Source organism: Oryzias latipes, chromosome 16, assembly GCF_002234675.1.
Source record: "Oryzias latipes chromosome 16, ASM223467v1".
In the NCBI taxonomy this organism is placed as follows: Eukaryota; Metazoa; Chordata; class Actinopteri; order Beloniformes; family Adrianichthyidae; genus Oryzias; species Oryzias latipes.
The window spans coordinates 723266-745232 of record NC_019874.2 but is presented as its reverse complement, the minus strand read 5'-3'; the positions used below and the strand labels follow the sequence as shown (position 1 = coordinate 745232).

Genomic DNA, 21967 nt, shown 5'->3' with positions numbered 1-21967 from the left:
AAATGAGAAGTGGTCTCTGTGTCTCCATCTGAATAACAACTCCATTAAATGAGAAAAATTACCCCTATTATGTCCAGTGTTGTTCTAGAAAAAGAAAGATGGCCTCTTGCTCCTTGAGCCATCCTCCATTATCTGATTAATTGGCTCTCTCTGTCTTTGCCCAGCAGGATCAAAAATATGTAATTTTTTCCTACAGAATTTAATGGGTAAAAGCCACAACGGTATGTCTTTATTCTGGGTAAATTGACAGCAAAATGATGCTGAGAGCCAATGCACAAAGCAAACATAAGTCCACAGTATCTACAGTCTACCTGCCTTTTTTCCCTTTTGTGTCAAATATAACTCACTCAGAAATGTTGTTGGTTTGAATGTCAGGAGCATGCAAAGCTCAGAGCTGCTCTGGTTTATAACAGGTGAAGTGCTGTAAATACTGGCCTGACGACAGCGAGATGTACGGCGACATCAAAATCACTCTGCTAAAGACGGAGACTCTTGCTGAGTACACAGTCCGCACCTTTGCCTTGGAGAGGGTGAGCTTTTTTTTTTTTTTCTTCTTTTTTTTGGCATGCAAAAGGGATCTGTCTGCAGATCAGATGGCGCCTGACATCACTGGCCGGAAGCGGAAATTATAGAATAATTCTAAAAGGAGAAGACCCTATTCCTAACCCTAACCTTCACCCCCAAAGTGTTCAGAATTGTTGAAAACACTTTTTTACAGCTTAAAATGGGGGGAAATGTTACTGTTGATGCTGTTGATGTCTGCAGCCAAGTCCAAGTCTTTTTTTTTTTTGCTTAATCCATGAGTCCAGCAAATGCTACTGGGAGGTTAAACTGGGCAGTCCTGGGAGCTAGAGTATGCCTGCATGCCTGCCTGAGTGGCCGGCAGGCAGGCGGGAAAGCAGGGAGTCCCCCCCACCGCTCGCTCTGGCATTCTACTGGGTGGCAGGCCTGGTGGGCGATTAGCAGGGGTGACAGTGCACGCTATGCGCAGCCCAGCCAGCCCCCCTGGTTATGGGCAAGTTTGAGAAGCACGTGCTTCCGGTGACACTGCTGCCTGAGTGGCCCACAGGAGAGTGCAGCCAGGCTGCTAGATCCCAAATAGGGCATTCAAGACTTATTTCCACTAGTTCAATGGTGCATCTCCATTGTGTTGACAAAAAAATAGAAGATTTAATAACCAATTGGAATGTTTCCATCACCTCAGTCATGTCTGCTTCTGCCGACCGTCCCTCCATGAGAGTTCAAGTCCGTTGACACATCATTTTGTGGTGAAAAGCTGGAGAAAATGGAAACAGGTCTGGGTTTCAAAATAAAAACTTCCCGACTGGGGGATCCAAGGCCACTCAGGCAGCAGTTTTTCCCAGTAGCAGGCGCTTTTTAAGCCCTGGCCCACGGAGCAGGGGCCGCCATTCGTTCAGCCGTGGTTAGGCCACCTGCGCTTTAGAAATGTCCTGCGGAGAGCAGAGCATGAAACTCAGTAACCACTGCCTTATCTGTCCTAGTTTTGCATTTAACACAACAAAGCTTTCTCCTCACAAAGATTAGTGTACTCTTACTATGTAGTTTTTGAGTATTTTTAACTGAATATATAGTAGAAGTTGTCAACTTCGAAGGTGACTAAAGTGACTTTGGTGCATAAGTCCAGACCTTCTTGTTCTATACATTCTGCACTGTCACCTATAAAAAAAGTATTCGGTCTAAATAAATGCAGCTAGTGTTATTACCTGTCAGAGTAAGAGTGAGGCATAAACGGCACAGATAGTGACTTGACAGGATTTGGCCTGATGAGGTACACATGTTAAACTGACAGGAATTACACCCAGCAGCTGCACCAGTGCCCTTCAATCTTCCCAGCATGGCTTTTTCCATGTTATGCCCGTGGTGGCTTCCATCCTGTCATTCTCACGGGAAGATTTCTGACTGGAGAGGCTCAGAGCCTCACTGGCACAAACACAGCATTATCATCACACTGTCACTGTCACTGTCACTCTCTTGGCGGCTGCTTATTCAAATCAGCTCATATTTGGGGACTGGTTCAAACTTGTTTTCAGACAGATTTTTTTTCCTCCTTTTGCAGTTTCTTTGCATTGACTTACTTTGTGTGTACTGAGGAGGAAACGGCTGTGTGTCAACAGCAGGCTCCTAGTGTAAGGCAGAAGGCTTCCAGCCCCCCCAGAGCATCACTAATTTCTCCCTGCAAATCTGTCACACTGCAGCTGCTTCTAACCTGCCATTCCCAGAGGTTCTAATGTCAAACGAGACCAAACCCGCCATGCAAATGTCCTAAGCTTGCCACAATGAATCCAACATTTGTACCAGCTGCAGGAGTCTGGACTTTTATGGGAACAAAGTTTAGATTTAAATTTTGCTAAAGTGTTAAAGCTTGTTAAAGTAAAATATGTCCAACACAAGAGGCCCTCAGTTCTCATCTGCCTGCCCAGCTGTTGGACAGGAAAAGTGAAAAAAGAAAATTGAAGTCTGAATGAACTTTAAAGACAAGTCCAAGGGTTATGCAATTATTATTATTATCCAATGTGTGTGTGTGTGTGTTTTATTTACCAGAGAGGATATTCCACCAAGCATGAGGTCCGTCAGTTCCACTTTACATCCTGGCCTGAACACGGGGTTCCTTATCATGCAACTGGACTCCTGGCTTTTATACGAAGAGTGAAAGCCTCAACTCCTCCTGACGCCGGTCCCGTGGTCGTCCACTGCAGGTGGAGGACTGCTGGATGCCCTGCTGTTAGCTCTCACCGCATGGATTCAGATAAAAATATCAATGATTACCTCATTTATATTAGATTTGGATTGATATCATATTTTTTGAGTCCTTTAGAAAACTCAGTGTAAGGAAATGACTTCAAAGCGTCTCAGGTACATCAGTGCAGTGTTTCCCAGCCCAAAGCATCCCCCCAATTAAGAATCCAACAAAAACTCTGCTTTGATGTCACGGTTCCCCAACCAACTTTTGGGTTTTTTGCTTGTCACCAGAAAACCAGAGTCACCATGTCAGGCTTTTTAAACATTTGAGGATACTAGTAGATAATAATACATTTTGATTTGATAAACTTGATAATTCAGATGAACTCTGACAAATAGTATCAATTGGTTGATAATCCACATGTATGGCAGTAAAAGTGATAGTTTGTGGCTGAATTTTAGTATGTTTTAATGATAAAAGTGAGACTCCAAAAATAGTTTTTAAAACCACTGGTGGTTCCCCTTCCTCCTGTGTCTTTATCTCTTTTTCACACTCTGAATATCAGTAGAGGAGGGTTTCCAAATTAGAGGTTTCATGACAAAAAACAGTATGTTTGTGAAGAAACAATGGATGGTTCACTTTCATCTCCCCTCTTTAAAACCTTCAGACAATAAAGTACTTTGTGTTAATACATTTTTACAAGTTTTTTTTATCACAGAACCTTAGCAGATGAATATTTAAAACACTTTGTCCTAAACAAAATCTTCATTTATATCGAAGAACTGGCAGTTGTATTTAATTCAGTGTTTGCTTTTGAATTTAATGTTGAGATGTGGAAGTAGGTGTTTCTTCTGAGGGGCAACGAGGTGAGACTTTTCTCTTTACATCCTCAATTCAGGATCTGTTCACAAGCAAAGCCTAACGTTGTGGGTTAAAAAGAAGAGAAGAGAAAACTCTTGAGTGGAAAAGGCTTCGAATGGATTCTGCTGCATTGAATATATGTGTCTGACAAAATCGTTGCATCTTTTGCATGGTTTCAGTGCGGGGGCAGGGCGGACCGGCTGCTACATCGTGCTGGATGTCATGTTGGACATGGCAGAGTGTGAGGGCGTGGTGGACATCTACAACTGTGTGAAAACCCTGTGCTCTCGTCGCATCAACATGATCCAGACTGAGGTCAGTCAGACTTCCATCTCTAACCAGTCTGTGCAGATCTGAACTGAATGAATCAATGACAATGATCAGAAAACTCTGTTTGACTTTCAATTTACCCTGAAAGTGAGAAAAAAAGTTTCTGAAAGGCTTACTCCTAAACTAACTTCTGACTGGAGGAAGGTAAATTATTTAAAGGAACAGGTGTAAGATAGTGTCTTTAATTAAATTATTTTTAAAAGTCCTAGTATAATTAAATGTGTTTAATTTAATATTGTAGATGTGGCATCTCAACTCAAATATTGTGGTAGTATAGTAACATTTGTTTTCATTTTGCATAATGCCTTCGCCCACAAGTGGCCGGGATAGGCTCCGGCAGCCCCGTGACCCCGAAAGGGATAAAACGGTATAGAAAATGAATGAATGAATGAATAATTATGTTAATATTTTACTGTACCTGTGTGGTTGTGTGGAGCTCAGAGAGGACAGTTATTGCTGTGGTGAAGAGTTACTGCAGCTGTAAAACTGACAGAAGGTTAAAGCTCCACAAAGCACTCTTCACACTCCATCTAAAAAAGGTCAATCCTGTCCTTTTTTGAGCAGGTTCTTCTAAAAGCACTAATATGCTTACAGATAATCTAGCCTCTATAATCCAAATCCAGTGTTAAAATCCAACTTTTTTGAACAGAACGGAACGGAACAGAACAAAAAGCAGGTCAAGATCTAAAACCAGAACAAAAATAAGAAACAGGCTCCAGGCAAACCTGTAGTTTTGTTCATTCTGGCTCCAAAGGACTGTGAGGATAGACAGGTAATGTGGAGAGTGGTCAGTCACCTGATAAATAAAAGAGGAGAGAAGAAGGTGGGAAAATGGCTAAATATGCTAAATACACTTGTTCATTAAAATAAGGGAGATAAATGGTGAGATCACATTTTTATGAGAAAAAATAAAGATTTTTACCAGGTTGTAGTTATTGCTTATTGCTAATTGAAGCTCTGTAAACACACCTATATGTGCTTTTCGGGCTGCCACTGTTACAAACAGACAGGCAGACGGCTGGTTCCATGTACAGCTGGTTTATTGAACAGACGGGAAGTCAGTAGAACTAAGGCAGGGTTGGGCAGGCAGAGGTCAAACATGAGCAAAGCAGCTTCAGGGGTCAGGCTTCGGTTATTGTAGGTCGAGGCAGGTGGTAGACAAACAGAGTCGGGTTCCGAAATCAGAGCAGAACCAGTGGCAGGTTAATAGAAGATCTGGGGCCTCATTTATAAACGTTGCGTACGCACAAAAGAAGGCGTACGCCACTCTCTACGCAATAGTTGAGATTTATAAAAAGCAAACTTGACGGGAAAATGTGCGGTCCTTCACGCAAGCTCTGACCCAGGCGTACGCACAAAAACGGGTGAAATGAGAAACGGCGACGCCGTCGGCAGATGGAAGAAACACGTGAAAGTGAAAATGACAATACTGCCTCTCAGAAATAACATGAAGACTTCACAAAGAAAGTCTGACAATTAACAGCTACACAAACACCCGTTTGATCGATCAGCAGTGAAACAAACAAAAAAATCAAACGAAAATTACAACAGAAATTCAAATGAACACATATTTGCAAAAAGAAAAGTGAAATATGTTCTGCAATATTGGCATGTTGTGCAATTCATCCTCATAAATAATATAGTTAACAGAACGAAATAATGTAGAAAACTGATATTCTCGTCAATGTGTCTGTCTGGAGGAGCAGATATAGGTGCAATTAGATGGACAGGTGGATAGATAGAGAGAGATGCATTAATTGTCCACTGGGGAAAGTTGTTTTCATGTTAAAACATTTCTTCATAAGCTACAGAATTATGGTATTCATGCATATGCCTTTAGTTTGTTTTATTTTTGTTAAAACAATGTATGGCGTATGTCTCAACCATTCAGAAACCAACAAGAAATTACATTTGCGCTGATCAATTTCCCATTTCCACGTCGATTATTCCCGACATCTGTAGCTTGTCAGATGTGATTAAATAGATGGAAATAAAATGCCCCATCACAATGCGTAATGACGCACAATGGCGGATCTTGCGCTCTTAGAAGATGTGGCAAATGGAAGAATTCAGAGTGAACGCATCTTTAGACAGCAAGGAGACTTGCTGGCAAACGAGGACGAGTGGTTTATGAGCCGGTTCCGACTTCCTCTGCGGGCTTTTGGGGGTGTGTCACCCGGTGCATCTGGCGCGTCGGCGTCCCCCTCCGCCTCAGTCACCACTCCACTTAAGGGATTCCCCAATTATTGCTGCCAGTCTCTCATCAAGAGGGGTCAGCTCTGGTGTCCCCCCCCACCCCCACCCCCCCACCCGTGGCAGACACACTCTGGCGATGCAGCGGCAGACGTTTTTTTGCCTCGACTTTGATGTCCGACCATTTCTTTTTTATTTCGTCCACGGTCCGAGGTTGTGAGGCTACAGCATTTACGGCGTCTGCCACCGTTTGCCGCTCACGTGCCTTTTTGGCATTAGAAATGCCCACACTGTGCCCTCCAAACAACATTTTTCTCCTCTTTTCCACCTCGCCAAAGATAACTTCTACTTCCCATTGAGTGAAGTTATGTTTTTTTCATTTCCTCTCGGTGTGTGCCATGGTTTCGCAATCAATGAATATTCATTTGTGGGCGTTTCACGGACTATTTATGGGCAACTATGGGCGTGTCATGAAGCCGCAAAAGCTGCGCTGCATTTAGAATTGGTTGTGATTTATAAAGGGAAAGATGCGTAGGATGTGCGTGCGCACTGTTTTATAAATCCGAATATTTCTGTGCGTACGCACGTCCTATGTTTCATCCGTACGCCACTTCTGACGCAAATCCTACGCAAAGTTTTATAAATGAGGCCCCAGGTCTGGATGTAAAAGCATTAGATATATTATATAAAAATCAAAACATTTCTTACCCAAGCTCAGGTCCTCTACCAGAAGCCTGGGAGCTTGAGGGTCCTGCAGTATCTTCAGCTGTTCCTAGCACTGCGCTTTTCTGGACTGGTTTGGGGGTTACTGCCCCGAGTGCTCCAATTACCACAGGCACCACTGTCACCTTCACTTTCCATGCTTTCTCCAGGTCTTCTCTGAGTCCCTGGTATTTCTCCAGTTTCTCATGTTCCTTCTTCCTGATGTTCCCATCGCTTGGCACTGCCACATCCACCACAACGGCTTTCCTCTGTTCTTTATCCACCACTACAATGTCTGGTTGGTTCGCCATTACCATCCTATCAGTCTGGATCTGGAAGTCCCACAGGATCTTTGCCCTCTCATTCTCTACCACCTTCAGAGGTGTTTCCCATTTTGACCTTGGAGTTTCCAGTCCATATTCTGCACATATGTTCCTGTATATTATTCCAGCCACTTGATTGTGGCGATCCATGTATGCTTTCCCTGCCAGCATCTTACACCCTGCAGTTATGCGCTGGATTGTTTCAGGCGCCTCCTTGGACAGCCTACACCTTGGGTCTTGTCTGGTGTGGTAGATCTACACCTTGGGTCTTGTCTGGTGTGGTAGATCTGAGCCTCTATCGCTCTGGTGCTCAGGGCTTGTTCCTGAGCTGCCAGGATGAGTGCTTCAGTGCTGTCCTGTAGGCCAGCCCTTTCTAGCCATTGGTAGGACTTCTTGATATCAGCCACTTCAGTTATGGTCCGGTGGTACATCCCATGCAGGGGTTTGTCCTCCCATGAGGATCTGTCCTCCAGCACTGTATCCTCTGCTCTCTATTGCCAGAGACATTCACTGAGTACACTGTCAGTTGGGGCCTTGAGCTTGATGTATTTATACATCTTGGATGTTTCATCCTGGATAGTGGCTTCTACGCTCACTAGTCCTCGGCCTCCTTACTTGTGGATAGCATACAGTCTCAGGGTGCTGGATTTGGGATGCGTAGCTGTTTATTGCCTGGGTCTTATTTTTGCCATTGAGTTGGCTTCTCAGGACAAATGACATCCCAAAGTCAGTACTGTAGATCCTGGTGGTGTGGATCAGGGAGTCAATGTCACGCTCGCTCTTAGCATATAACTTGATGTCATCCATGTAGATGAGGTGACTGATGTTGGCCCCATTTCTGAGTCGGTATCCATAGCCAGTCTTGTTGATTATTTGGCTAAAGGGGGTTCAGACCTATGCAGAATAGCAGTGGGGACAGAGCATCACCTCGGTATATCCCACATTGGATGGACACTTGTGCAAGTGGCTTCCCATTGGCTTCAAGGGTGGTTTTCCACAGCTTCATTGAGTTTCCTATGAAGGCTCTTAGAGTCCTGTTGATGTTGTACAGCTCCAACCATTCAGTAATCCACGTGTGTGGCATTGAGTCATAGGCTTTCTTGTTATCAATCCAGGCTGTGCACAGGTTGGTGTGTCGTGACCTGCAGTCTTGAGCAACTGTTCTGTCAACCAGGAGTTGGTGTTTGGCGCCTCTGGAGTCTCTACCAATGCCCTTCTGTGTGTTGCTCATGTTTTGATCCATGTGCTTATTGTTCTTGGTTGCAATGATGCCAGATATGAGCTTCCATGCAATGGAGAAACAGGTTATTGGCAGTTAGATGGGACTGTTAGATGGGATTTGAGGGATCCTTCTGGATCAGGATCCTTCGCCCTTCCGTTAGCCTTTCGGGATGAATCCCATCTCTAGCAGCTGGTTCATTTGGGCTGCCAGGCGCTCATGGAGTGCAGTGCTCTTTCTCCTATATACTTTTCCAGTACTGTTCAGTTTCTAGCCTTGGTGGGTCTGATCGGCTGTTTTTTCACCCTGCCACTGAGTGTACACTTTTGCAGGTTGAGTTGCGAAGAGCCTGTTTATTCGTCTGGCTTCATTGTCTCTTGTGTGCCTCTCCAAAAGATGGACATCGTGACTTTGCTTGATTGCAGGGCTCATTAATTCTTCACTCTGACTCATCACTCACTCTGTGCTCATTTTTCGTTGTGGTAAAAATATCTGCCCATTTGGAGCTCCATCTTCCAACTTGCTGTGTTTTATAATGCAGCTTTCCAGCCCACCAAGGTTTTTCCTCAAAATGGGTTTTAGCATTAAATTATAATCAAACTCTGTGAAGCCCACTGTGTTCTCCAGCATTTTCAAAGGAAACAGAATTCCGACTGGGAAGAACAAAACTGACCTCCTGCTGACTTTAATTTTCTCCTCTGCTTAAACTGCAGTTTTAAATGTTCTGGCATGTTTTTCTTAAACCCACACAAAGTCATGTAACCCTGTTGTCTTTTGCAGGAGCAGTATATCTTCATCCATGATGCCATTCTGGAGGCGTGTCTCTGCGGCGACACCTCCATTCTGATGAGCGAATTTGCTGTCACTTACAAAGACATGTTGCGAGTGGATTCCCAGAGCAATTCTTCGCCGCTGCGAGAAGAGTTTCAGGTGAGAGTGGGCCCAGCTGGGATTCAAATAGTCAGGGATGAGTACAATTGTTCTTTTAAGCCTTAGTCACATGCACTGGTACGGGTGCTGCGGGTCTTTAAGCTATCTGGGCGCACAGAGAGTTGTAGATAGGAGTGGCCTCAGCAATGGGGCAATAAAGTATGTAGTCAGCCACCTTTTGTTCAAGTTCTCCTACTTAAAAAGATGACAAAGGCCTGTAATTTTCATCATAGGTATACCTCAACTATGAGAGACAAAATGAGAAAAAGAAATCATATCAATTTATTTGTAAATTATGGTGGAAAAGAAGTATTTGGTCAATAGCAAAAGTTTAACTGAATATTTTGTTATACAGTGATCCCTTGATTATCGCGGGGGTTACGTTCCAAATAGAACCCGTGATAAGCAAAACCCGTGAAGTAGAAACCTTTATTTTTTTACAATTATTATACAATGAAATTCACTATTATACATTGAAAAGAAAGAACAAACCATTTAACAGGCTAAATCAATTGTTTTTTTAACAAATAAAAGTACTTTAGAAACGTTTTTTCAACAAATAACTTCTGTAGTGTGCTGTCAAATAATAATTTCAATCATCGATAAGAACAGAAGGCTTTAAATTGCGGAGATTAGCCCCGCCCACCGCGACCCGAGTGGATTAAACGGAAGAAAATTTAAAATGATTATGAAAAAAATAAAAAAGTACAGTGGGACAGATAGTGACACCGGTCTTCTTTTTCACTGCTCTTCATACTGAGCCGCTGCATCCTCTGCAGCGTTTTTTCCTTCTGAAGCCCGCGGTGCAGCTGCAGGTGTGTTTGTTCGGGGGAGGAACATAGTGATAGGCAGTTGTTGTCGCTCTTTTTTCTTCTTTGCTAAAGATCCTTATACACCGACATGCCACCATCGATTATGTTGGAGAACTGTAATGAACGGCTCATCAAAGGGTCCCATTCTTGAGCTACTCGCTGAGTGACTTTTTAGCCAATCAGAATGCAGAACACAATGCACAATCCAAATCCGTGAAGTAGCGAAACCGTGAAAAGTAAACCGTGATATAGCAAGGGATCACTGTATACCCTTTGTGGGTAATGATATCAGTCAAACGTTTTCTGAAAGTTTTCACAATGTTTTCACAAACTTTTGCTGGTATTTTGGCCCATTCCTCCAAGCAGATCTCTTCTAGAGCAGGGATGTTTTGGCCTGTTGCTTGGCAACACAGACTTTCAACTTCTACCAAAGATTTCTTATGTCCATATCTAAAACACAATAACTCACAACACAACACTTTAACTCACAACACAATAAGTCGCAACACTTAAACTCAAAACGGAAGCCCCTGACGAGTCTTCATTAGCAGCTTATATAAATTTAGACATTTATTATTTTTTGAGAGATTATTGATTTTTAAAGAATGGTCTGAATGCTCTGAACTTGCACTTTGTTGACGGTCCCTTGGCAGCCGGCTCACTGCATGTCTGCATATACTGCAGGAAAAGAACACTTCTCATCAAAAGGGAAAAAAAACATCTTTTTTCTTTTGAAATGCATTTGTAGTTCACTCTCTGTGTTAATACTAATTGATTGAGGTACTTGCTGTGACATTTGAACGTTTATCAGAGGAGTTATTGAGGCCGGAGGTCCGATTCTGTGAAGGTCTGTCAAACTTTTCCGAACTGATATTTTTCTTATTTTCATGGTGACAATAATAGAAATAAAAAGGCCCCCTAATTTTATTTTTGTTTTTATTTCCCCCTCTCTGGTTATTGAGGGACATCGAGTCTTCAAAGTGGGTCACATAGACACATAAACATGCGGAAGGAAGCGGCTTACAGACAGACGGCTCTCAGATGGAGCTGGACAGAGGCTGCAGGAGAATCTTTGAACCATCTTATGAACCCTGAATAGAGACGTTACCGATGTTTTAGCCTAGTTGAAACTTTAGAATAAAAGCACTTCACTTGTATATTTACTAGTACTTCCGTTTTAAGTTAAAGTTTTGCGACTTATTGTGTTGTGTTGTGAGTTGTTGTGTTGTGAGTTGTTGTGTTGTAAGTTAAAGCGTTGTGTTGTAACGAATTTTAGTATGTTATTTTGTGTTGTGTTGTGAAATCTAAAGTGTTGTGTTGTGACCCTTCTGGGCCACCGTAATTTTGCCATTACCTATATTTAAGCTTAACTTTAAGTTTTTCAAAAGTGAAAAAAATCTGAAATTGAATGCAGGTAAGTGCTGATACGATGCCTGTAGGATGGCCACATCAATTATGCTCAAACTGTCAATTTGTTGTATTTTTAACAGGGGACACGCGACGGGCGCACACTTATGACATGAACAGCACTGACAGGCTTCCTGTGCAGTGCGCTGATTCGTGGGGGGTTGAAAAAGAGCAGAAATCTGTAGGATATGTCTGTGTCTCACCTACTTCAACTGCTTACTCGTACATGTTCCTTAAGTGTTTGCTACAACCTGACGCCCACAGCATGCCTGTAGAAAACATTTTTCACATTTTCAACTTATAACCAGGTTGTCTACCATCGTGAAATTGACAGATTTTTTACTTGCAGACAGCCCGTGTCCTCCTGTAAGGGTAGTTATGACTAAACCCACATACATACACATCTGAACGTGGGTGCTTGAACGTGATTTTGGCATATGGTGACCACACAGGACTGTCGCTACCCAATACTAATGCATGTACTCACAGTTGGAAGAGGCTTGGTGCAAAATGTCGAAGCGTGTTGTGAATCTTGCTCCAGGCTTTTTCTTTCACAGCTCTTTATGAAAGAGTTGGGAAGAACTAAACGGATTCGGGCCGGCTGGGCACAAACCACAATAATTCATTTCTCCTTCATGATCAATGATCAACTGTTTGGCATTTCCATGTTTTGAAATTGATACTACCCATATGTCATTAATAAAAATGTGTCCCGGACTGGTCTAAGTGAACTAGTTCAATGTAAGTTCAATGACCATGCATTTCGTACGTACAGCCCGAAAAAACATACATAACAACGAGCAAAACATGAGAATTTTGAACATGGAAGCTTGAAACAATCATTTACGCACTTTTTCATAGACTGTTCATTGAAAGTGCTTGAATCCATGCTTCCGAGCCTGCTGTGACTGTAGCATAAGGCTTTGGTTGTTTCAACATGAAGAGAGATGGTTTCCATTTTTGTCCTGTGACTGATGGGCCTATTAAATTTCTCTCTGGGGAGAGCAGTCAGAACAATTTATTAAATTTTGATTAAGTTCCCACAGACATTACCTGCTTCTTCCCCCTCCATCGCCTCAACACCATACAACTCAAAATGAAACCGATTTGGCGCCTCCATTCATTTCCATCCACACAGCACTGAAAGACTACGTGTGCATTGTTCACGATTAAGGAGCAGCGCTGTAGGTGGTGCAGCCCTGCGCTTACAAACTGTTCCCATCTTCATGAGGGAGGATGTTTCTTTGATCTGGTGAATCCATCTGTCTGTCACTGATGCTGAAAGGCTCTCCACCACCCAGTGCGCTCTGCCTTATCCAACAGCCAACCGCCGCACTGAGATCAGACAGTTATAGATCTATTATTGATGCTGTTTATTAGGCATCCAAATATCTTTACAGTTGATCTAAAATATCTGGTGAAATTAATCCTTTTTTCTTTCCTTGAGTTTCTTTTTAATCTTTTTTATGAACACTATCAATCGGCTTTGCCAGACATTTTTTCCTTTATTCTTGCATTCCTGGTTTGTCACATCTCAAATCTTCCTTTGCTTTGAGTTTGTTTTATCGTTGCTTGAGTTCTTGAACATTCCCTCTTGCAGACACTCAACTCAGTGACTCCCCATCTGGATGTGGAGGAGTGCAGCATTGCTCTGCTGCCCAGAAACCGAGAGAAAAACCGTAGCATGGACGTCTTGCCGCCTGATCGTGCCCTCGCCTTCCTGGTGACCACAGAGGGGGAGAGTAACAACTACATCAATGCTGCACTTGCTGACAGCTTCCACCGGCAGGCGGCCTTCATAGTGACCCCTCATCCTCTGCCCGGGACCACAGCAGACTTCTGGAGGCTGGTCTTTGATTACGGCTGCACCGCAGTGGTCATGCTGAACCAGCTAAACCAGTCCAACTCTGCCTGGGTAAGGTCTCTGCCAGATTTGCTGTTATTTTATTATTTGTTTTAAGGTCATGTGATTTCTTCTTTTCTTCTTCACTCTGTGTCTTACTGTGCTTTGAATAGGTTCCTTCATGCTTTTTTTGTTAGACTTTGATCCTCAAACATTGGCCTTTGAAGAAAAGACTGGATCCTAGCTTTTCTAGGTTGAAAGCCCAACAACTGTACTCTGAATTCTGACACATTCCTTGCGAGAAACTTGTGTCAAAACTGATGTGTGTACGATAATGGGACAAAAAAAAAAAAATTAAATTAGATCAACCCGTTCCCCGCGACGTTCCAGGCGACGGCACGGCGGAGCGCGGCTGTGGCGGACTCAGCCCACTGAGTGACGGCTGGGTCTGCGCGAGCGACAGGCGTGCTCCACCGTCGGTCGGCGGGATCCTCGCTTCTCCATCCTCCGCGATGCTAGCCGTCTGGCCGCTGAGCGATGGCGTAGCGCGGTGTCACACCGCTGCCAGCCGCCGAGTTCCGCGGAGGAAGGAGAGGCCGAGGATCCCGCTGGACGAAAGCATAGCGTGGTGTCGTGGACCCAGCCGTCAGTCAGCGGAATCCTCGCTTCTTCTCTCCTCCACTGAGCCCGGCGGCTGGCCGCGGTGTTGCTGGGTACGCGACACCGCGCTTGTGCAGACCCAGCCGTCGCTCAGTGGGCTGAGTCCGCCGTGCCGTCGCCTGGAACGTCGCGGGGAACACGTTGATCTGATCTAATACATTTTTTTTTTCAAATGTTATTCCATTTAATTTATAATAAAGCTGCTCAATGGGCTCCGTGCACGTAACTAAGGAGTTCTACTTCCGCCGCCTTGAGTGTGAGGCCGACCATTTCCGGCTTGCGACTTCCAAAGCGGCGACACGGCAGATTTTGATTGCGAAAGATGGCATATTTCACCCGTTGTCTACAAGGTCTCCCAAAAATCGACGTGAACGACATCTATAGTATTGTCGACCAGTGCGTGGTTACATGGGCAAAATATCGTGTCGAAAAAATATAGTGTCGAAAAACCGGAAGGGAAATGTGTCCCGTTAAACAAACCTTTGCTGTCTCAGACATATTTATGCAGCAGCTCGGTAATATACGAGGCGATCTTTCAAACGTGCTTTCATTAATGTTATGACTATTATGAAGTGCCTGTTCGCTCATCATTTTATATTTAATCCTTGTGGTCAGTGCTTTTTTTGTGGAAGAAGTACGGAGCTGGAAGAAGAACCCAGTGTTAGGAGAGGCTAACAACACAGGCTAACAACATCAGCCTTTTGATGGATGCAAATCCAGGATAAACCATGTGGGAAACGCTGCAATCTGCATCCTGGCTGCACGTAAATGTCTGGGAATAACATCAGCCTTTATTTGTCGGGGCACAACTAGAAACACAATTCCATGTGTCGTGATTTTTTTGAACAGTTTCTAAGGACAGAGAGGCATTTCTGCTCTAACCTCACACACACTGTGTGTGCTCTGCTCTGCCCTCGCGAGTCCGGCAGCCGCTAACCCAGATCGGCGGGTCGGCTCGCAGTCCGAATTCTCACACATAACAAAACAACAAAACGCACACGTAACAAAGCACCCTCCCCTCAAACACATTAATAAATCCAGCTGCTCTGCTCAGAGAGGTTCACTCGGTCCACTGGCATCGGAGCCCGAACGCAGAGCTCGGATGCCGGGTCCAGACCTCAGTGGACACGCATCCCCCCCGCATCTCCCTCGTGAGGGGTGAAAGAGAGGGGAGACCCAGCGGGGCGAGAGCGGAGCGGGGCTTTGCGCGGGGCGTCCGCAGAGCAGCTGGTCGGTCCCGTATGAGCTCCAAAGCTTTCTTTCAGTGAAACACCGTCTCTGCATGACGTAACCCAGAGCAGAAGTGACACACGATCGGAATGAACCGTTTACATGAACAGCGATCGGTATAACCCACCTATCTCGATTGGAAAGAAATTTTGATCCGAACGAGTCTGACCGGGGCAAAGTATTCAGAACGGCGTGTTTACATGACGCATTTTCTTTCCGATTGCTGCAAATACGAAACATGACTCGTCTTGCTTGGGGTGAAGTCCTCCCGTCGTGTTCACCATCCAATCGGCTCTCACTGACACATATACTGGAAAGCTATGAAAGCTTATATTAGTACTGTTGTACTTTGACGAATTCGCACACAGGGGTACACAACAATGTTGTGATGTCTTTGTCACACGTTGAAACACCAAACGCCTCTCTTTTACCCGAAATCCGCTCATATTTACTCAAAACTAGCAACTCAACAAAACTCCCCACAACAATAACACGACCGACAGGAAGTTGTCGGCCTCACACTCGAAACACAGACGTTAATCGGAAGTTCTATCGTGCACGTCGGCTATAGCCCTGGCCCTGTTGTCCTGCTACAACAAAGATGATCTTCCTGCTGACGTCCGTTCGCAGCCGTCTAGCTGCATGTCTGCATTTAAAGCACGAAGAGATCATTTCTCATTAAAATGGAGGAAAAAAATGAGTTTATACTTTAGAAATGCATTTGTGGTTCACTCTCTGTGTTAATACAAAATGATTGAGAGACTTGCTGTCACATTTGAACGTTTATCAGAAGAGTTATTGAAGCAGGAAGTCTGAATCTGTGAAGATCTTTCTTTACCGAAACTTTACCTTTTTTAACTTTACCAAGTCCTCTAAGTCCTGCACTCTGATTGGTTGACTCTGCCTCCTCTAACCCTCCCTCCCCCCCTAGTCCCATTATCGGACACAGATCAGTTTTGACACAAGTTTATTCGCAAGGAATGTGTCAGAATTCAGAGCGCAGTTGTAGCGCACTTGTGATTTGCGCCAGCAGATTGGAGCACACGCAGAAGCACATTTGAGCAGTTGGAATCACAGATTTGAAGTTGTAACTCTAAATGAACACATGCAAATGGAAATTTGTCAGTTCACAGCAGAAAATGTTTACATACAGATGCAGATTTTTGATGCACAAGTATTCACATTCTATATTACAAGTTCTCAAATCAAATCTACAAGTGCGTTCTTTTTGGAGCATTTTTACCTTCATAGTTTTACCTTTGATTTTATTTCTTTCAGAATGTAAAGGCTCTGCAGTTAAACCTTTTTTCAAATTTGCTGCAGAGGAAGACATCATGTTGTGCAAGAAGTAGAAGTCGCTTTAAATTTTCTTCCGAGGCATTTTAGAGCATCGTCTCCAAACGCCTTGAAGTGTTAGTTAAACCCAGAGCTGTGAATAAAAATTAACTTAAATGATCATTTTTTTATTTCAAAATGTTGGTTTCACAATAGCTCTCAGATTCAGCTTGCAAATTTGAAATGAAATTGCAAGTCTTAAATGTTGCAGTACCTCAAATGACCACTAGAGGCTGGCTTTAAAGGATTATGATAACTATGTAAAAAAAACAGCAAAGTAAAAGTAAAGCACAATAGAGGTGGGATTATTTTAATTTGCCTCCCCCCACTCCGTTTGAAGCAAACAATAAACGTTTTGTTTATTGACAAACCTCTCATTAGTGGATTCAGTGTGTCATATATGTCATATTTACATATGGTTTTTATGAGTACAAAGATGTCTCTTTATGATTAAGAGTAGTTATAATGGCCTGATTGACATGTGTATGTGTATACATGGGTACTGTATCTTCATTTACTTTTTCTTATTTTTACAGTCAAGTTACAACTAATCATCTTAACTGTGGGCCACCTTGTGGCTGTTTGGTTAGGCAGCAGTTCACACTGGATGAAGCTCATCATGGCCCCTGGGGATGGAACCCTGGTCTCCCATGTGCCAGCCCTGCGCTTAATCAATATAGCATAGAAAAGAGGATGTGGACCTTGTTTTGATTTCAGCTTCAAAAAGAATCAATACTACTGTGTCTTAACCTAAATGTTTGAGCAGCTGATTCCATAGCAGCTTCTCGTTCACCTTTATAGATGCTTTTGTTAGAACTCTTCCACATTCTGATGCTCTTTTATTTTGATGAGCCTCACAGTGTCAGCCAGCATTTAATGTTGCCATCCTGTTTCTCTTAATAATAAGAAACCTTATCTTTGGTGCACAGAACTAGAGAACTATGTTCCTCATCTTGCAGTCACTCAAACAGCTTACACCCCCTCTGTGCTGCGTTTTGGTCTGTTTGACAGTGGGATGGTACCAGAATATCACATTCTCTGCTCAAACTCAACACGTTTTTATCCTGCTTCCTTTATTGAAATGTGCAAAAAATTGATAAAGAGGATTTCTGTATTGACTCTTAAGTTTAATGCCTCTGAGAAGGTTGTGTTTTCATGTTTTCTAATGACGTTTCTCATCACCTCCTGTTCCCCGTACAGCCTTGCGTTCAGTACTGGCCCGAGCCCGGTTTGCAGCAGTATGGACCCATGGAGGTGGAGTTTCTGTCCATGTCAGCAGATGAGGATGTCATCACTCGTCTGTTTCGGGTCAAGAACGTTACACGGGTGAGTCATTTGGTGATGGAAAAAAAACACTGCACTGGTCATCTAAATAATATCTCACCAAAGTCAAAGTTTTGAAATATACTCAAAATTTGTCTCTTTTTATCTGCAGAACCTTGTTTCCATACCAGCACTTTTAATTGTTTTATTTCTAACTTGCATCCACTTATCCTGCACTGGGGGCAACACTCTAATCAAAGATTTCCAGACCTCCTTCCATAGACACCCGGGGGTGCAGACCAGTCCAGAGACATGGTTCCTCCAGTGTGTCTTGGTTTTTCTCACACCCTGTTTCAAAGGCAGTGCTCAGGTACCCTGCAGAGGCACTTGTACCTGGAATCCTGTCCTTAAAACTACTCATGACTGCAAAAACGGAATCTTAAGAAAGTAAAAACACCCTTGTTAAAGAAAAAATGTCTTATTTTCTGTATTGCAAAAATAATCTTATCGAGAAAGAAATAACAAAATAATCTTAGCTACATAATTATTTTCTTAAAATAAGAATTCATGGTAAGACAATTTTTATTACCTCTTTGGCAGTTTTGTTTTTGTTTGCCTATGTGAAGAAAATGTTTCAAACGTAAGGAGTTTTTGACGTATCTAAGGGGCCTGGGTTTGCAGTGGACATGTAAGGGCAGGACTAAAGACTAACCATTAAAACTGACTTTTTGCTCTTTTTTTTGTACCATAACAGACCAGAGTCCCAACATGCACTGAGAACAGGTTTGACAAACCAAAACTCCCCTCAAATTCTCCTTAAAGATAGTGATAGTGAAGCTGGCAGATGTTCCTCAGCCAGCTTCTAAAGCACACTTATAGATATCATTTATGATGTATTTTATATACTGTACATTCACTTTTACTTACTGTTTTCTAATTTATTCCCATTTTATTTCAAAACGTTTTGACACATCAATATATTAAACTTTAACACTTCTTTATTAATCTTTAATGATATATAGTGTTTATTTATAATCAGAACGATAGATAGATAATACATCTTCTACTAAACAGATTAGATTAAAGATCACATTTTAGAGAACATAAACACAGTTTAAACAGTCATATATGCTGCAACAGGATATTGCTATTTTTTGGACAGTAAAAGGAAAACTTACGTATCAGTTAAAGTGGCAACTCGCATCGAAATGCATGCAAAGGTAATTTCTCATCTCTCCTTTTTTGCTGCCATCAGTGAGCTTAACGCTTTTTCTCCCTTCTGTGCCTGTTGGCACATTAAAGCTAAAAGAGCAAACTTTGTTCATGTGTCACATCACATTTCTGCAGCACAGCATTGCTTTAAGCTGCAACCTATTTAGTTTCCAGTCATTCTGCAGGAGTGCAGATTTACAAATCCACTCCGATCATCTTTTGATCTATTTCTTAAAAGTGATTTTTGCCAAAATACAAAAAAAAAAACATTCTATGTCACTATTCCCCCACTAAATTGTGGATGAGACTATTGGGTAGAGCAGCCCCGCCCCCTTTCCCATCCCTCTTCTGAGAGCTCTTTTTTTACGCGTTCTCTTGTTAGATCACAATGATTTGAATAAAGAAATACTCAGAAATGCAATTTTAAGATGACTCCTTATTATATATGTTCTCCATTATTAGAAAAATGATCCCAGAACATGAGTGGGTCTTTAAGGACATCATGTAAATAACTAAGATTGAATTATTATTTTTGAATGCCTGGGCAGGTATGCATGTTTTCTGTCTCGGCTTTGCATAAACACATGTATGCTTTTTTTCCCTTTGCATCACTCTCTACCAATTACAGAAGAAATCTGAAAGCACGTATCCCTCCCCTGTGTCATTATAAACAGCAGCCAGAACTTCCTCTGTTGATTGGCATCCTCACTTTGTCTGGCAGCTGCTCTTGGCATTCCCCTCCCGACCCAGTGACAATTTTTTTCCTCTGTATGTGTCACAGTCAGGAGGAGGGCAGCACTGCAAGGGAGAGTCAAATCACACAGAAAGAGCAAACACCTCTCCCACTTTCTGCTCCTTTTTCGTTGCATTTTCTGTGTATTTTCTGTGTGTGACAATGATGTAGAAGAGTAGGGAGTAAAAGTCAGAGGAAGTGCATGGTAAGCATGTGCCTGTGGGAAAGTTGTAGGGAAAAGGAGAACACTGAATAAACTCCCACTCCTCTGAGGAGGTTCCTCATGCATCATTAAATGTCTTTTCCAGCCCAATTTGCATGATTTACAGTTCTTCACTGGTCCCTAATGTTAGGTGAGGTTCTTCTGCACAGGGTTCTGAACACAAAAGGATCTTTTCCTGCACAGCACGGGGCCTGTTAACACCCTCAGACCAATTTATCTCTACGTCAGGCTGCTGAGTTAGCACAACTCAGAGAGCAAGCAAGAAGTCCAGGGAGCTATTGGAGCCAGCGTGTGAAGATCTACTGAAGCAGCCTGGACGTTTGTTACAGTGCAGACAAGAGGCTGAATGCTGACATGTGTTCCCTGTTGTGTTTGTGTCTGAAGCTCCAGGAAGGCCAGCTGGTGGTGTGTCAGTTCCAATTTCTGCGCTGGTCGGCCTATCGAGACGTTCCCGACTCCAAGAAGGCATTCCTCAACCTGCTAGCTCAAGTTCACAAGTGGCAAAGAGAATGTGGAGAAGGACGCACTGTTGTGCACTGCCTGTGAGTTATCCTATGAGAACTTTACCCAAAAATGTGTAGAACACATCAGACAAGCAACATATGTAAACAGCATTAGAAATAAATCTAAAAGATAACTCAGAGAACCTTTAACAAAACAGATGAGAACAGAAGCAGCAATTCACGCAGCCCGTTTTAGAAAATAAATCGTTTGAGACGATTTATTTTTGGAAAAATGTAGATTTTATTTTCCCAGCTCTCTGCTCTCTTCAATCCGCTGGTCTCTCGCAAAGCGCAGATGTGAAAACAGCAGCAAGCAAAGAAAAGCTACTTCAGGAGTGAACATGTTGGAAGCACACACCTCTACCACTTGAAACTGGGCTTGGGAGAATCTGTCAAACGTTTTAAACTTTTGTCGTGGGACCTCATACTTTTATTGAACCATCTGATTGGTCAGTTTATAACTTGAAGAACTTGCACTACAGAAAAAATATGAAAAGAAAATAGAGGATTTTAAAGAATATGTTAAAAAAAGGTATCAAATTACAATTAGAACAATTTACACTGCAACACACAAGCCCACACACACACACATCCAGGCACACGTTACACAAGTAAGGTGGGGCCTCTGATCTTCTGTCTCCGACTCCAACCCTGGTGGGACCAGGCCCTCTGCAGCAGTAGCTGTGTCCCTTGGGTGCTGGCTTTTTGGGCTGGCGTCCCTCTATCCACGCAGGGAGAGGGATCCCTGAGTTCTCTGGTTAGGCCATGAGCCTGGGATTATATCACATGTGAGTCTGGCGTTGTCCTTCTGCCTGTGGTGCTGGTCTGGTCAGCACAAGTTTACCACGCTCGCTGGGACCCCCACCTCTCCTGGATGTCCTCCTCTTGGGCAGTGGTGATTGATCCTTGCCTTGCTCTCTACTAGACTTCCCGCGGGTCTGATGGGTGATTGCCTGGACTGTTGGGGGCGGGTCTCCCTTGGGGGGCTCTGGTTTGTGCCTACTATTGGAGTAGGGGGGTGCTCAGGACTCCTGTGTGGTAGTGGGCTACTTGTCTGGGGCTGGGGGGCCCCCTGGCACAGTGGAAGGGCTATTCTCCTGGCTGGGCTGGAGCTTGCATTCTTCATGCTCCTGTGCCCCCCTGCTCTCTGGCGTTTGGAGCCCCTGGGGCAATTCTGCCCTGTTCTGAGTGGCCGAGCTGGGTCACACGGCTAATGCAGGATTTTGGCTTCTTGGAGCCAGCAGGTACTTCCAACTCTTTTACAGTCTGAGGTTGGGTCTCTAAGCATTATTACACATGAAAGAAAATCATTTCAGCTCTATAAATGTGTCTATGTCATGTAGACACCCTCTCAGCTTCAGGACTATTTCAAATTGATTCTTTGATAAATAAAGTTCATCATTATAAGCATAACAGTGGATTTGATGGCATTGTTTATGATAATATTGCCCAAAGAACAACATGGACAACATTTCATGGAGGAAATC

The 21967-nt window shown here is 43.3% G+C and overlaps 1 protein-coding gene across 4 annotated transcripts in view; it reads left to right on the top strand.

The window, feature by feature from the left end:
• Positions 1-20960, top strand: part of LOC101164139 (receptor-type tyrosine-protein phosphatase U) — a 286898-nt gene extending 265938 nt beyond the window's left edge. For 2 of the 4 annotated variants that reach the window (XM_023964672.1, XM_023964671.1), the window contains exons 22-28: positions 414-530; positions 2563-2717; positions 3742-3877; positions 9110-9259; positions 13079-13393; positions 17747-17872; positions 20362-20959. In XM_023964672.1, coding sequence (XP_023820440.1) covers positions 414-530; positions 2563-2717; positions 3742-3877; positions 9110-9259; positions 13079-13393; positions 17747-17872; positions 20362-20523 — 1161 coding nt within the window. In that variant the 3' untranslated portion in view covers positions 20524-20959. Of the gene's footprint in view, positions 1-413; positions 531-2562; positions 2718-3741; positions 3878-9109; positions 9260-13078; positions 13394-17746; positions 17873-20361 lie in introns of all 4 variants that reach the window. The other 2 variants (XM_023964670.1, XM_023964673.1) reach the window with 2 other exon arrangements.
• Positions 20961-21967: the final 1007 nt, after the last annotated feature.